The sequence below is a fragment of the Ranitomeya variabilis genome, chromosome 4, assembly GCF_051348905.1.
Source record: "Ranitomeya variabilis isolate aRanVar5 chromosome 4, aRanVar5.hap1, whole genome shotgun sequence".
Lineage (NCBI taxonomy): Eukaryota > Metazoa > Chordata > Amphibia > Anura > Dendrobatidae > Ranitomeya > Ranitomeya variabilis.
In genome coordinates this window covers 645991231-646006060 of record NC_135235.1, presented here as the reverse complement: position 1 = coordinate 646006060, position 14830 = coordinate 645991231, and the positions used below count along the sequence as shown (strand labels likewise).

At 45.9% G+C, this 14830-nt stretch overlaps 2 protein-coding genes across 4 annotated transcripts in view; one reads left to right on the top strand and one right to left on the bottom strand.

Moving 5' to 3' along the window:
• Positions 1-14830, bottom strand: part of LOC143767362 (uncharacterized) — a 461494-nt gene that overhangs the window by 382094 nt on the left and 64570 nt on the right. The gene's annotated exons all lie outside the window — the stretch shown is intronic.
• LOC143767385 (uncharacterized) overlaps positions 1-14830 on the top strand; it is a 266024-nt gene that overhangs the window by 231342 nt on the left and 19852 nt on the right. Inside the window, exon 1 of one of the 3 annotated variants that reach the window (XM_077255688.1) lies at positions 13755-13814. The exons of 1 other annotated variant lie outside the window; for it this stretch is intronic. Coding sequence is in view for 1 of the 2 variants with exons in the window: in XM_077255686.1 (XP_077111801.1) it covers positions 13788-13814 (27 nt within the window). In the remaining variant the exon portion in view is untranslated. Of the gene's footprint in view, positions 1-13754; positions 13815-14830 lie in introns of those variants that run through there. One more of the 3 variants, XM_077255686.1, reaches the window with a different exon arrangement.

Below are 14830 nucleotides of genomic sequence, written 5' to 3'. Positions count from 1 at the left end.
ACCAGGCAGGACACGCAGCTCCGGAGATCAATTTCCGCCAAGGAACATCTGCTGGTGACTCTACGGTACGTAATGTAGCTATTTGAAGGACTTTATATGTTCTGCCCTTTTTTTAAATAACCTTTTTTTTTGTTTGGGGGGGGGAGGGAGGGATGGAAAATGTAATTTTATTTTATAACAATGTACTTTAATTAAATTTATTTATTTTTCTTCTTGGCAGTTTCCTGGCTACCGGAGAGACCTTGAGATCCCTTCATTTCCAGTTTCGGATTGGAGTCTCCACACTTTCGGGTATTATTGCCGACACATGCCGCGCATTGTGGGACAATCTCCGGGAGGAATTTTTACCAATCCCAACAACAGAGTTATGGGAGGCCAACGCCCAAAAATTTGACCAAGTGTGTTCTTTCCCTAACTGTATTGGAGCAGTGGATGGGAAACACATTAGGATTACAAAGCCTGCAAGAAGTGGATCTCTGTTTTTTAATTACAAAAAATACTTTTCCACCGTGCTCATGGCTATTGCAGGTGCGGACTGCAGGTTTCTCGCCGTGGATATTGGAGCATTTGGCCGTGCAAATGATTCACGGACATTTAAGGAGTCTGATATGGGCCGAAGATTATATGAGAACAATTTTAATTTCCCCCAGCCAAGACCTCTTCCCAACACCGAAGGGCCGGCAATGCCATTTGTGGTTGTTGGTGATGAGGCATTTCAAATGTGTGCCAACCTACTGAAACCGTACTCCAGTCGGGGCTTGGACCACACAAAAAGTATTTTTAATTATAGACTGTCCAGGGCCAGAAGAACTGTGGAGTGCGCCTTTGGAATCCTTGTCTCCAAATGGCGGATTTTAGGATCCGCTATAAATCTGAAAATTGAGACAGTTGATCAGGTGGTGAAGGCTTGTGTGGTTCTCCACAATTATATTATTGCTAAAGAGAGAGTCAACGAGGAACTAGATGAACCCATACCAAACCCATTGCCCGATTACCAAGATCATCCTCTGAGGACAACTTTGGAAATTGCTCAGATGAGGGATCGATTTGCTTCATATTTTGTTTCAGATGTTGGCCGTGTGTCATGGCAAGATCAAATGGTTTAATGTAGAAACTGTACTTTATCCTGCTGTAACTGTAAGTAAATTTATTGTGATTAATAAAAATCTAAAAACCGTCATGTAAAGAATTAAACACTATTGAGTCCATGACATTTTACCAGCCTAATGTCATGTTCTTTAAATGTTGTAATGTACCGTGATTTTCTACTGTGTTGTGTTTTGAAATAAAGTTCTTTATTGTGCCTTTCCGTTTAAAAAAATGCTCCCCTACAATGTTGTTGCCAATAAAAAAAAGTTAAAACAAATCCAATGTTCTAGAACCAAATGTGTGTACCACAAAATGTAGTAATGTGAGCACCAGTTCCCAAATTGACTCTGACAAAACAACCCAATTGTTCACATAGCCGTGTGTTCCATAGTTTTAAAAGCGAACATGATCGTCTCCCACCTTGTCAACCAATTAAATCTTGCAGACTATTTGCATATGGAACCTGGCATCATGGAGCGTGAGGGCTGAAGCAGGTTTTCTGCCGCTGCATGTGCCACGGCTGTGTGACAGGCACTACACATGCATGGCGAGGCAAACAAATAGGCCTTGGATGTGCATGTGTTCTGCCTGTCACACAGCCTCTGAACATGTGGCTCAAGATCATAATCCGCACTCCATGAAGCCGGGGCCCATATGCTACAAGTCTGCAAGTGTTTTGCTTGACAAGGAGGGAGACGATCATGTTCGCTCAACTCTAGTGAGTTAACACTATTGAACTCAGGATGCTGGAATACGTCCAGAGTCAAATAGTGGCAACACTTGGCCACGTGAACATTGCTACCACCTCACCTGACCAATAACCTTAAGGTACCGTTACACTAAACGATTAACCAACAATCACGACCAGCGATACGACCTGGCCGTGATCGTTGTGAAGTCTTTGTGTGGTCGCTGTAGAGCTGTCACACAGACAGTTCTCCAGCGACCAACAATGACGAAGTCCCCGTGTAACCAGGGTAAACATTGGGTTACTAAGCGCAGGGCCGCACTTTAGTAACCTGATGGTTACCCTGGTTACCATTGTAAATGTAAAAAAACCAAAACACTACATACTTACATTCCGGTGTCTGCCACGTCCATCGCCGTCAGCTTCCCGCACTGTGCCGGCCCTAAAGCACAGCACAGCGTTGACGTCACCGGTGTGCTCTGCTTTTACTTTACGGCCGGGACTCACAGTGTCAGTCAGTGCGGGAAGATGACGGCGAGGGACGTGGCAGACACCGGAATGTAAGTATGTACTGTTTTTTTTTTTTTTACATTTTCAATGGTAACCAGGGTAAACATTGGGTTACTAAGTGCGGCCCTGCGCTTAGTAACCCAATGTTTACCCTGGTTACAAGCGAACACATCGCTGGATCGGTGTCACACACGCCGATCCAGCGATGACAGCGGATCATCAGCGACCAAAAAAAGGTCCTGATCATTCGCAGCGACCAACGATCTCCCAGCAGGGGCCTGATCATTGGTCGCTGTCACTCATAACGATTTCGTTAACGATATCGTTGCTACGTCACAAAAAGCAACGATATCGTTAACCAAAACGTTATGTGTGACGGTACCTTTGCAGTAGGTTTGAAAATTGATATATTTTTTAATCCTCTTTATGTGTTTGTAACACCTCATAGTACAATGAGAGACAGGCTTAAAAAAATTACAACTAAATACTGGATAAAATTGTGTCAGACATTGCAGATATGAGGTGTTAAAAACACAAGATTTGTGTATACGGCGCACGGTGTGAGTTGGTGCAAACTTTATTTTAGACCAAGAAACTCAGATTTTGTAGTCAAAATAGAACAATTTTATTAAGGGTGACACAAAAAGAAAAATGGGGAAAGGTTCTAAGGGGTAGGAACTTCGGCGATTAAGGGTGATTGATATCCACCAGTTTGGGAGTGGGTGGAGGGGGGGGTGGAGGAGGAGGAGGAGGAACCACCATACTGGACAGTACTAGAAGGTATGCCGACGTCTGACCACCCTGTGGTCGACGGTGGCGAGAATGCCAATGCAGGAGGGGAGGGAGGAGGCACGACCAGTCTCCTTGGCCCTGTGGACTGGCTCTGGCTACTCCTGCTCCGGTGTCATGATTCCCAATGGCAGGGACTTAGGCAAAAAACGGACAAGCTCTAGGAAGGATGGTATCTTAGGTAACCGCGATACTGAACCTAACACGCAACTAAAAATAGCCAGGGGGTGTGCCTACGTTGTCTCTAGACACCTCGCGCCAGCCGGAGAACTAACTACCCCTAATAGAGGAATACTCAGACCTGACTTGCCTCCAGGGAAACCCCAAAGGTTATAGTAGCCCCCCACATATAATAACGGTTAGGTAAGAGGAAAACACAAACGCAGTATGAATATAGATTCAGCAAAGCGAGGCCCTCTGACTAGATAGCGGAATATACCAAAGAGGACTTTGCGGTCACCTCAAAACCCTGAACAGCCATCCTGGAATTACCTTAACTCCGTTGTCAACTCATGACACCGGAGTAGCAATTCCAGATCACTAGAGCTTCCAGCCGCACGAGATATGAAAATGCATGCTGGACAAAACAAACACAAAAGCCAAAGATTCAACTTAGCTGACTTGCAGACTTGGAGCAGGAAGCAAGCAACAAGGTGCTCTGATAACATTGATTGCCGGCACTACAATGACTGGGAAGCCAGACTAAATAGGAGACTCCCAATTTCCTAATGGAAACAGGTGCACTGGAAAAAACAAGACACCAGTCAACCAGTACCACCAGTAACCACCAGAGGGAGCCCAAAAACAGAATTCACAACACTCCGGCTAGACCCCGGCCGAGAGCTCGGTGTTGGTATTGGAGCAGCCAGAGCCGCCCTAGATGTTGTCATTTTTGGCCGTTTTCTCCTCTCTCCCTCTGGGTGTTGTTCAGCGTGGCGTCTTTGGGTCCTTGAAGGCCTGGCAGGAGCAGGACTTTGCGGCTCGGTTCTATGGTGTCGTCGGCGGCGGCGGCCCTCGGCACGCGGAGCTCTGTGTGGGTGCTCTGCAGCAGGAGTCGGAGTCATGCTAGCCAGCGATGGTACTACGGGCATTGTAGTCGCTGACTGCATGACCCGAGCCTGCTGCAGAGCAGTCACGTAGGCATTGTTGCAGGCCTGCATCACCGAAATCTGGAGTTCCGGCATAAGATGTTCCACCATGCCGTTCGCAATGGCACTAAAGAAATGTTTTGCCGGTCTCGAGAGCTCGGATTCCATAGTTTCAAGGCGCCGGTCGATATTGGACAGAACTGTGTCCATTCTATCGCCCAGCGCCTTGAAACAATTCTGGAAGACCGTGCTCAAATGCAAGAATTCGGGCAGTAGCGGCCTGTCCGAGGCCCGCTGACGCTGTCGGGAATACCCGAAGGAAGGAGCGCCAGTGGCCTCGGCCAGGGGAACATCTGATGGACCGGCTGCCGGTTCTCCAGATGGTGGTGCAAGCCTGCTCTCGCTGTGGGATGGCTGTGACGGGTCAGATGGCGATTCACGAAGGACCGCTCCAGAGGGCCGAACAGGCTCGAGGGTGCTGCTGTGTGTTCTGTGAAAACATAAGGAAAACATTAGTATACAAAATATAACATTTCACATTCGCCGCCTCCTGTGTATAATATAAAGTTAACATTGCATCACACACTATAACATTATAATTTTACATAATTGTAAAGGGTCAGTTCCGTCTGTCAGTCCTAACGGTATTAATTCGCTGATTGTTACGGCCAGCTGCCTGTCATGACTGACGCGACCAATCAGCGCCGGGCATAGTCCTGAATTAAATGGCCGCAGTGAATGCCTGTCACCCACATACTCCCCTCTGTCATTGATAAACACTTACCGGCGGTAACCGTTGCCGCCGTTAAGATGTAACCTAATTTTTACTATTGACACTGCCTATGCCGCATCAATATTAAAAATTGAAAACATTTTGTTTTTATAAATTACCATGCTATACTCACCCATGGTTGCCGTTTGTAACAGCCGCCATGGTTTACGCTTATTGTCGGAACTGTCATGACATCACGGTCATGTGACCGAGACGTCACCACAGGTCCTGCGATCAGACCAACCCTGGGAACAGAACCTGCCGTGGAATACAAGGTCTCCCGTGTCTATTATTTTAACGTGTATTGGAAACTGTGATAAACCTGGATGGGCAATATACTACGCCACTCTGAAATATTGCACGTGGCTGGCCAAGATACTATGTGTCTGTGTGCTGTATACTACGTCACTGGGCAATATAATAAATGGCTGGGCAATAAACTACGTGGCTGGGGAATATACTACGTGAATACCCGATGTGTGGGAATAGGTACTAAATACTTACTGTCGGCGGGCAAGGACTGGTCTCAGGAACTGAAGAATTCTGCCGTACTTGTATGTTGATGTCCCTGCCGCAGCAGCACCACTACGAGTCTGTCCCTCCTTCCGCAGGCCCCAATTGAAATGGTCCTTCATGGAGCGCCATCTGGTCTTCTATTTTTTGACTGTGAAAAAGTCAAACAAAAAAATTAAGGTTGAGAGAAACTTTTTTAATTGATAACGCAACCGTGTGCGATGCAACAAAAGTAGAACACATCACAGACGGTTATGTATCCTGGCCTGATAGGTCAGAGCGGCATTTCGGCAATACTTACCAAATGGATCTTTGTCCGTGGGTGAAGCGCTGTCAAAGCCATCCCACAGCGATTTGGCCACCTCAGCCCACATACGTCTCAAAACCACCTGGTCCGCATGCCGGGGGTCACGGCTGTCCCACAACGGGCCTCGCTCCTGGATAGAGGCGACCATGATGTCCATATCTATCCCCTCATCTTGGTCCCGTTGTGAAACCTAGAATAATTGGAAAACATTAATGTTTGCAATATAAATAAAAATTGGTCTCCCTCGCTCCTCCCCCCCCCCCCAAAAAAAAAAAAAAAAAAAAAAATGTAAGGAAAAAAAAAAAAATTACTAGGTTGTATGAAAAAATACTTACTCGTCGTCTTGACACCACAGCTTGGCCCCGAGGTCACTGCTCCTGCTGGCTCTGTTCCTCCTCACTTGAAGAAGCCTGGAAAATAGTTTTTAAAAATTGAGTGACACGTCTACAAATGACACCGAATAGTAAGCAACAGTAGATCATGTACTCACCGGACTCCCCAGCGGTGTCGTGTGGCTCGAGTCGCTGGCCATTCTAATAACAAGATGAAATTCTGAAATGAAAAAAATTTAAAATATCAAAAAATCCATACATTAACATTACGACCACAACGAACAGTGCACTCATAGTACAATGCCAACTGAACAAGCGCTGAGCAAACAACACCGCCATACATTGAAATAAAAAACAATGGCAGAGACGACACAATGCCAGAGTATAGCAAAAGCATAATACCAGTCCCAGGAAAGATAACAAAACAAATAAACAACAGACCCTATGTACTAAACCAAAAAGACAAAGATTTTTTTAAACAAAATTTTTACAACATTGATTTCCAAAAGGTACAAGAAAAGGCAAACCATACCGCCATACGTTACAATAGAAAAAAATAACAAAATAAATAAAAGAGTACGGCTACATATGAAGCCCTGAAATTCATCAGAACCTGATTAAAAAAGAAAACATTTCTATTTAAAAAAAAACACAGTGGAACAACCGCATGCACAGAACAACCCAAAATAAACAGCACAATAGATGTCAGAAAAAAAATAACAACCCAAAAAAAAAAAGGAAAGAAAAGTCAATCCTGGAAAGACCACCCTACTTTACAATAAAATCAACAAGGCCGGAGACAATGAAACGCCATCATATACAACGCCATATACATCACAACCAGAATAAAAATACAACAATGTCCACAACCACAGTGCAGAATACACAACTTGCAATAAACAATTTAAAAATAAAACATTAAGAAAATGCGCAGAATCATTCTATACTTACATCTCTTGAAAGCAGATGATGAGGTCTGGTCTCTGTCGTATGCTGCAGCAAAGTGACAAACAATGCAAACATTTTTTTTATATATGGGGGATGTTTTTTCACTGTCTAGACACAGTCTAGACACTTTTTGTGTCATTTTATTTAACGATGCATGCGTCGCACAACGCATGCACGACGCACGCACTTGCGTCCCGTGCGTTGTCAATTGGTTTCAATGGGGATTGTAACACAATTACGACGCACGGGCGACGCAAGGGCGACGCACGCTTTTTTACGACGCTACAAAACTGCAACATGTAGCGTCGACCGCGCCCCGCCAGGTGCGGCCAAACGACGCATGCGTCGTGCAACGCACCAAAACGCATGACAACGCATGTCCATGCGCCCCCAATGTTAAAGATAGGGGCGCATGATGCATGCGTTGTTATGCGTCGACGACGCTGCGTCGCACGACGCAAATGTGAACGTAGCCTAAATTCTTCTCTTTTCCATTAGGTCTATGACATCACATGTTTTAAAACTAACTAGCTGAATACTCCTAAGTTCTATGTAGAAACAGGAGGTCAATTTTCTATGCACAAGTCATGAGTCACAACTGAGGCGCAAAGTAGCCGAGTCAGGAGTTGGAGAGGAGGATGATACAAGCAGGGACAAGAGACTTCCTGTTTCTACACACCAGCAGAGAAAAGAGAATAATTATCTGGGAAAAAAAGGCAAAATGAGCAATAGCAATAGTGCTATATAATATAATGATTGCAATATATTAAGAGGATAAAAACTTTGATGGGAGGGCTTCTTTAACATCCATCTTGACTATTTTATAACATCAGCCGTTTCTTCTTTTGTCTTAAATGTTCTTCCTCACTTCTCCATTTTCTTATTTCTGAGATTGCTGCACATAAAAACTGCACATGGTTGGCAGTTTTTGAAATATTGGTCTCCGTTAATCTAGCACCGATGACCATGCCTGGTTTGAAGTTACTCAGATTACGCACTTTTTCTCATTCTGATGTTCATTCACACTGAAACTGATGCACAAGAAACCAATCATTTCATGCTGCACTCTGGGGACGATTACATAAGGGAAGCACCAATCATGAGAAGGCAAGAAATTATATTAAATTGGCCATTCAGTGTATAACACTGGTAGATAAAACAAGACTGAACACAAGCCCTTCACAGCCATCTACACATCATAGGTGAGAACTCATCTTCTCTCCATCTACCTGATGATCCTGAGGAACACTGGGATCTTCTTGTTTGCAGTCCTGTGGAAAAAGAGGATGGGGATATAATCCGGATAGAACATCCGGATAGAACTGGAGGAAACACATACAGGGCAGTGGGAAGAGAGAGGTTAAGTGCTGGAATAGGTGCATCTTACAGATGCGCCTTTTCGCTATTAATATCTGCCCTCAGTCACTGGCTTTCCCTCTCTGGTGGAGAAAATTGCGCTGGAGCCCACGCCAGTTTTTTCTGTAAATTCTTTAATTTAACACCTACAGCTCCAAAATTGTACACACACACACACACACACACACACACACACACAGACACACACACACACACACACACACACACTACTAAACTACTAACATTATTAGTGAGGGACATATAAAAATCTAACGGATATGCAATGGTTTACTGTATGTAACCATGTCTCATATCCTGTCGGGTTCTGCAATCATTTTACAGAACCCGACAATTTAATTATCGGCTATTCTGCTATCTAGCTCTGTATGAAATATACATATATATATATATATATATATATATATATATATATATATATATATATATATGTGTGTCTATATATATACTAGATGGTGGCCCGATTCTAATGCATTGGATATTTTAGAATATGTATGTAGTTTATGAAGATTTATGAAGACCGATCAGTGAAGCAGTGTTTAAATCCCGCGCCAATATCGCTGATTGGTTGTGGCCGGCCGGGCGCGACCAATCAGTGAAGCGGTGTTTAAATCCCGCGCCAATATCGCTGATTGGTCTTTGCCGGCCAGGCATGACCAATCAGTGAACCAGAGTTTAAATCCCGCGCCAATATCGCTGATTGGTTGCGGCTGGCCGGGCGCGACCAATCAGCGAAGCAGGGTTCAAATCCCTTGCCAATTCGAGGCTGGACTGCGCCTGTCGCTGATTGGTCGTGGCCGGCCGAGCGCCATCAATCACCGAAGCGGTGTTTAAATCTCGCGCCAATATCGCTGATTGGTCGCAGCCGGCCGTGCGCGACCAATCAGCGAAGCGTGGTTGAAATCCTGTGCCAATTCGCGGCCGGACTGCGCCTGTCGCTGATTGGTCACGACTGGCCGAGCGAGACCAATCAGTGAAGCAGGGTTTAAATCCCGCACCAATATCTCACTAATCTCACTAACACACCCCTCCCCCTGTCTGACCACAACCTACTGACATTCTCTTCCCTCTCCTCTCCTAGTGTGCAACCCCCACTCCACAAACTCGCAGAAATCTCAAACATCTCAACTTACAATTACTCTCTGAGTCCCTTCTCCCTCTTACCGACATAGCCTCCCTTCATGACCCAGATACTGTTGCTGCTTTTTATAACACCACAATAACAGCAACACTCAATTCGGCCGCCCCGCTCATGCATAGCCAAACTCGTACAATCAACAGGCAGCCTTGGCTGACCAGCCTGACCAAAGAATTGAGATGGGCTTCCAGGATCGCTGAGCGGAGATGGAAGCGATCCCGCTCTGCTGACCACTTCACCGCATACAAGCAGTCCCTCGCCAGCTTCAAGTCCGCGCTCACTGCCGCAAAACAAACTTACTTCTCATCTCTCATATCCTCCCTGTCTCACAACCTTAAACAGCTTTTCAACACTTTCAATTCTCTACTCCGTCCCCCTGCACCCCCTCCATCCCCTCTCATTTCTGCTGAAGACTTCGCCTTTTTCTTTAAACAGAAGATCGATACGATCAGAGAAAGCTTTGGCCCACAGCGCCCACTGCCCCTCTTAGCTGCTCACCCCTGCTCCTCCAAAACCAGCTTCTCCACCATGACAGATCAGCTCTCCACCCTCCTGTCAAGATCACACCTCACCACCTGCACGTTCGACCCGCTCCCATCCCACCTCATCCCTAACCTTTCCACGGTCTTCATCCCAACCCTAACGCACCTCTTCAACCTCTCACTCACAACAGGTGTCTTTCCCTCATCCTTCAATCAAGCCAAGATCACATCCATCCTCAAAAAACCCTCCCTCGACCCATCCTCTGTGTCTAGCTATCGCCCGATATCTCTTCTCCCTTATGCCTCCAAATTGCTGGAGCAACACGTCCATCTTGAACTGTCCTCCCACCTCTCCTCCTGCTCCCTCTTTGATCGGTTACAATCTGGCTTCCGTTCCCATCACTCAACTGAAACTGCCCTAACTAAAGTCACCAATGACCTATTAACTGTCAGGAGCAAGCGACACTACTCTGTCCTCCTTCTCCTGGACCTGTCTTCTGCCTTTGACACTGTAGACCACTCCATTCTGCTACAAATCCTCTCATCTCTTGGCATCACAAACTTGGCCCTTTCCTGGATCTCGTCATATCTGACAGACCGGACATTCAGTGTCTCCCTCCCCCACACCACCTCCTCACCTCGCCCCTTGTCAGTCGGTGTTCCTCAAGGCTCTGTTCTAGGACCCCTAATCTTCTCCATCTACACCTTCGGTCTGGGACAGCTCATAGAATCCGACGGTATGCAGTACCATCTCTATGCCGACGACACGCAGATCTACCTATCCTGACTTGACCTCACCTCCTTACTTACCAAAATCCCGCACTGTCTGTCTGCTATTTCAGTCTTCTTTTCTGCTCGCTTTCTACAACTGAACATGGACAAAACAGAATTCATCATCTTTCCCCATCTCTCTCTACCCCTCCACCAGACCTATCCATCAATGTCAATGGCTGCTCACTATCCCTGGTCCCACACACCCGATGCCTCAGGGTGATCCTCGACTCTGCCCTCTCTTTCAAGCCACATATCCAAGCCCTTGCCTCCTCCTGCCGCCTCAAACTCAAAAACATTTCCTGGATCCGCGCATTCCTTGACCGCGACACCGCAAAAACACTAGTGCATGCTCTTATCATCTCCCGCCTCAACTACTGCAACCTCCTACTCTCTGGACTCCCCTCTAGCACTCTGGCACCACTCCAATCCATCCTACACTCTGCTGCCCGACTAATCTACCTGTCTCCCCGCTATTCTCCAGCCTCTCCCCTATGCCAAGCCCTTCACTGGCTTCCTATCGCCCAGAGACTCCAGTTCAAAACCCTCACAATGACCTACAAAGCCATCCACAACCTATCTCCTCCATACATCTGTGACATGATCTCCCGGTACCTACCAACACGCAACCTCCGATCCTCTCAAGACCTCCTTCTCTACTCCCCTCTCATCTCTTCTTCCCACAACCGCATCCAAGACTTCTCCTGTGCTTCCCCCATACTCTGGAACTCTCTACCCCACCACATCAGACTCTCGCCTACCATAGAAACCTTCAAAAAGAACCTGAAGACTCACCTCTTCCGACAAGCCTATAGCCTGCAGTGATCCTGAACCTACTGAACCACCGCACAACCAACTCTACCCTCTCCTAGTGTATCATCACCCATCCCCTGCAGACTGTGAGCCCTCGCGGGCAGGGTCCTCCTTCCTTTTGTACCCGTGTGCCTTGTTTTTTGCTCATGTTTAATGTATTTGTCTATATTTGCCCCGTATTTCACATGTAAAGCGCCATGGAATAAATGGCGCTATAAAAATGTATAATAATCATAATATCGCTGATTGGTTGTGACTGGCTGGGCGCGACCAATCAGTGAAGCAGGTGTTTAAATCCCACGTCAATATCGCTGATCGGTCTCAGCCGGCCGGGCGCTACCAATCAGCGAAGCGTGGTTCAAATCCCACACCAATTTGCGTCCGGACTGCGCCGATTGGTCGCAGCTGGCCGGGCGCAACCAATCAGTGAAGTGGTGTTTAAATCCCGAGCCAATATCGCTGATTGGTCGCGGCTGGGCGGGAGCAACCAATCAGTGAAGCATGGTTCAAACCCTGTGCCAATATCGCTGATTGGTCATGGCCGGCCGGGCGTGACCAATCAGCGAAGCGGGGTTTAAAATCCCGTGGCAATATCGCTGATTGGTTGCGGCTGGTCAGGCGCAACCAATCAGCGAAGTGTGGTTCAAATCCCGCGCCAATTTGCGGCCGGACTGCGCCTGTCGCTGGCGCGACCAATCAGCAACACGGGATTTCCGTTACAGACAGACAGAATTAGACGATTATTATATAGGATATATATATATATGTATATATGTGTCTCACTGACATATATATATATATATATATATATATATATATATATATATATAGACTGTATATATGTTTTCAAGAATATTTGACGCCATGGATGTATTATATGTCCATTTTGCAAGCCGGTGAGAAAATCTCGGCATATGGATGTCTTACAGATGACACACGGATACTTTTTTGAGAAAAAATGGCATCCTCGCATTGCACACGGATGACCTACGGATCACTGTTCGGGAACATTTCTGCATATCTCGGCCATAAAAACGGGCCGTATTTTTACACGTTAGGTGTGATGCCGGCCTTATAGGTATATTTTTGAGTAAAATGTAAATTGTTCTTTTATTCTATAAACTACTGACATGTCTCTGAAGTTCCAAGCAATACATTTTGAATTTATTTTCTAAAAATGAGAAATAGTCAAAATAACAAAAAAATGCATTGCTTGCAGACCACAAATAATGCAAAAAAACCAAGTTCATAATCATTTAGAAACAACAATACTAATGTTTTAACTCAGGAGGAGTTCAGAAATCAATATTTTGTGGAATAACCATGATATTTAGTCACAGCTTTCATGTGTCTTGGTATGCCTTCCACCAGTCTTTCACACTTCTTTTGGGTGACCTTATGCCACTCCTGGTACAAAAATGTAAGCAGTTCTTCTTTGTTTGATGGCTTGTGACTATCCATCATCCTCTTGATTACATTCCAGAGGTTTTCAATGGGGTTCAGGTCTGGAGATTGGGCTGGCCATGACAGGGATTTGATGTGGTGGTCCTTCATCCACACCTTGAATGACCTAGCTGTTCGGTATGGCACATTGTCCTGCTGGAAAACCCAGTCCTCGGAGTTGGGGAACATTGCCTGAGCAGAAGGGATCAACTGTTTTTCCAGGATAACCTTGTATGCGGCTTGATTCATACGTCCTTTCCAAAGCTTAACCTGTTAATTCCAGCCTTGCTGAAGCATCCCCAGATCATCACCTGGTCGTCTAATGGTTAAACAGAGACCTGGAGAGGCGTACAAGCCACAGTGTCTTACACCCACTGTGAAATTTGGGAGAGGATCGGTGATGATCTGGGGATGCTTCAGCAAGTTTATAGAATAAACAAACAATTTACATTTAACTCAAAAATATACCTATAAAGAGAAAAATCAGACAAACTTTTGCAGTGGTCTCTTAATTTCTGCCTATATCCTAGTAGGTGTAAGGTCCTGCTCCCTCTGTCCACTAGGTTTTAGTCATGTTCCCTCTCATTCTTGGTGCCCTCATTACCTGACACTCAGCCCTTACATGTGACCTCTTCCTAAAAGGAAAACACTTCACTTCCTGCAAACTCTATAGAGACTCCTCCCCTCCTGTGACCTCATCCCAGGTCCTGTGCGCACAGAGCAGCCATATATGTGGTGTGCGGCTCTGCAGGTGGAGGTAGGTGCTGGAGATTCCCCATTACTGGGCGGGGGCAGTAACCCCTCCATTCCCGGAGATAGTGCCCCCAGCTCCGCCATGTGTATATGTACAGTAATAGGACGCTGGCTGTGCTCATGTATACAGGGGAGGGCGCTCTGGTTTGGGGACAGATGACGCTTTCTCTCTGGGGGGAGATTACAGGGAATGGAAATGTCGGGTTTTTCTCTCCATAGAAATCTGGAGAAACTGTAATTTCCCTCATTTTGGCTGTAATAGTTTAGAATAATGGGACGATCTTATGACTTCGGACCTTTCTCTCAGATTGGCACAAGTGTGTGCTGGAAAGTGACTCCGCAAAAGCTGTTTTCTAGGGTCAAAGATGGAGATAACTTAAACGAAAACTGTCAGGACAATTGTGGGGTTTGGTGTTCGTTTTGCTCACTGATAATTACTGTAGAAAATGATCTCTCAGGGTACATCCACAGCGTCCAACCCGCAGCGTCCAGATGTTACAGAATAGTGGATGGGATTTCAAGAAATCCCATCTCCACTATGCGTACACTGACGCCCACGGCTTCTCTGTGGAGACGGACATGTGGCGCGTCTTTACAGACTGCAGCATGTCTGTTTATCTTGCAGAGATGCTCAGTCTCCACAAGATAAATACCACCTGTACAATGTATTGGACGCTTTGATTCGGCACCGTTCAATAAACACATGCAGAATCACCTGCGTTCAAAAGCCATCAACGGACACGTGCTGCGTTCAAAACGCTGCCAATTACTGAACGTGTGCACCTACCCTGAGGAGTCGCTGCACACGCTGGGAACATCAGCAGTATAAAGTGACCAGTCTCCAGATATGAAATCCACATCATGTCAATGTCTGCTGCAGATTGTACTCTGGATACAATGTAAAGGATGAAATGAAGAGAATCTTTCACTCAATGTTTCATGTTGAACTGAATCCATGATGTAATCGTGGCTGCAGAGCGGAATTACATTTTTTATTCTTTTAATTTCACCTAAACATTG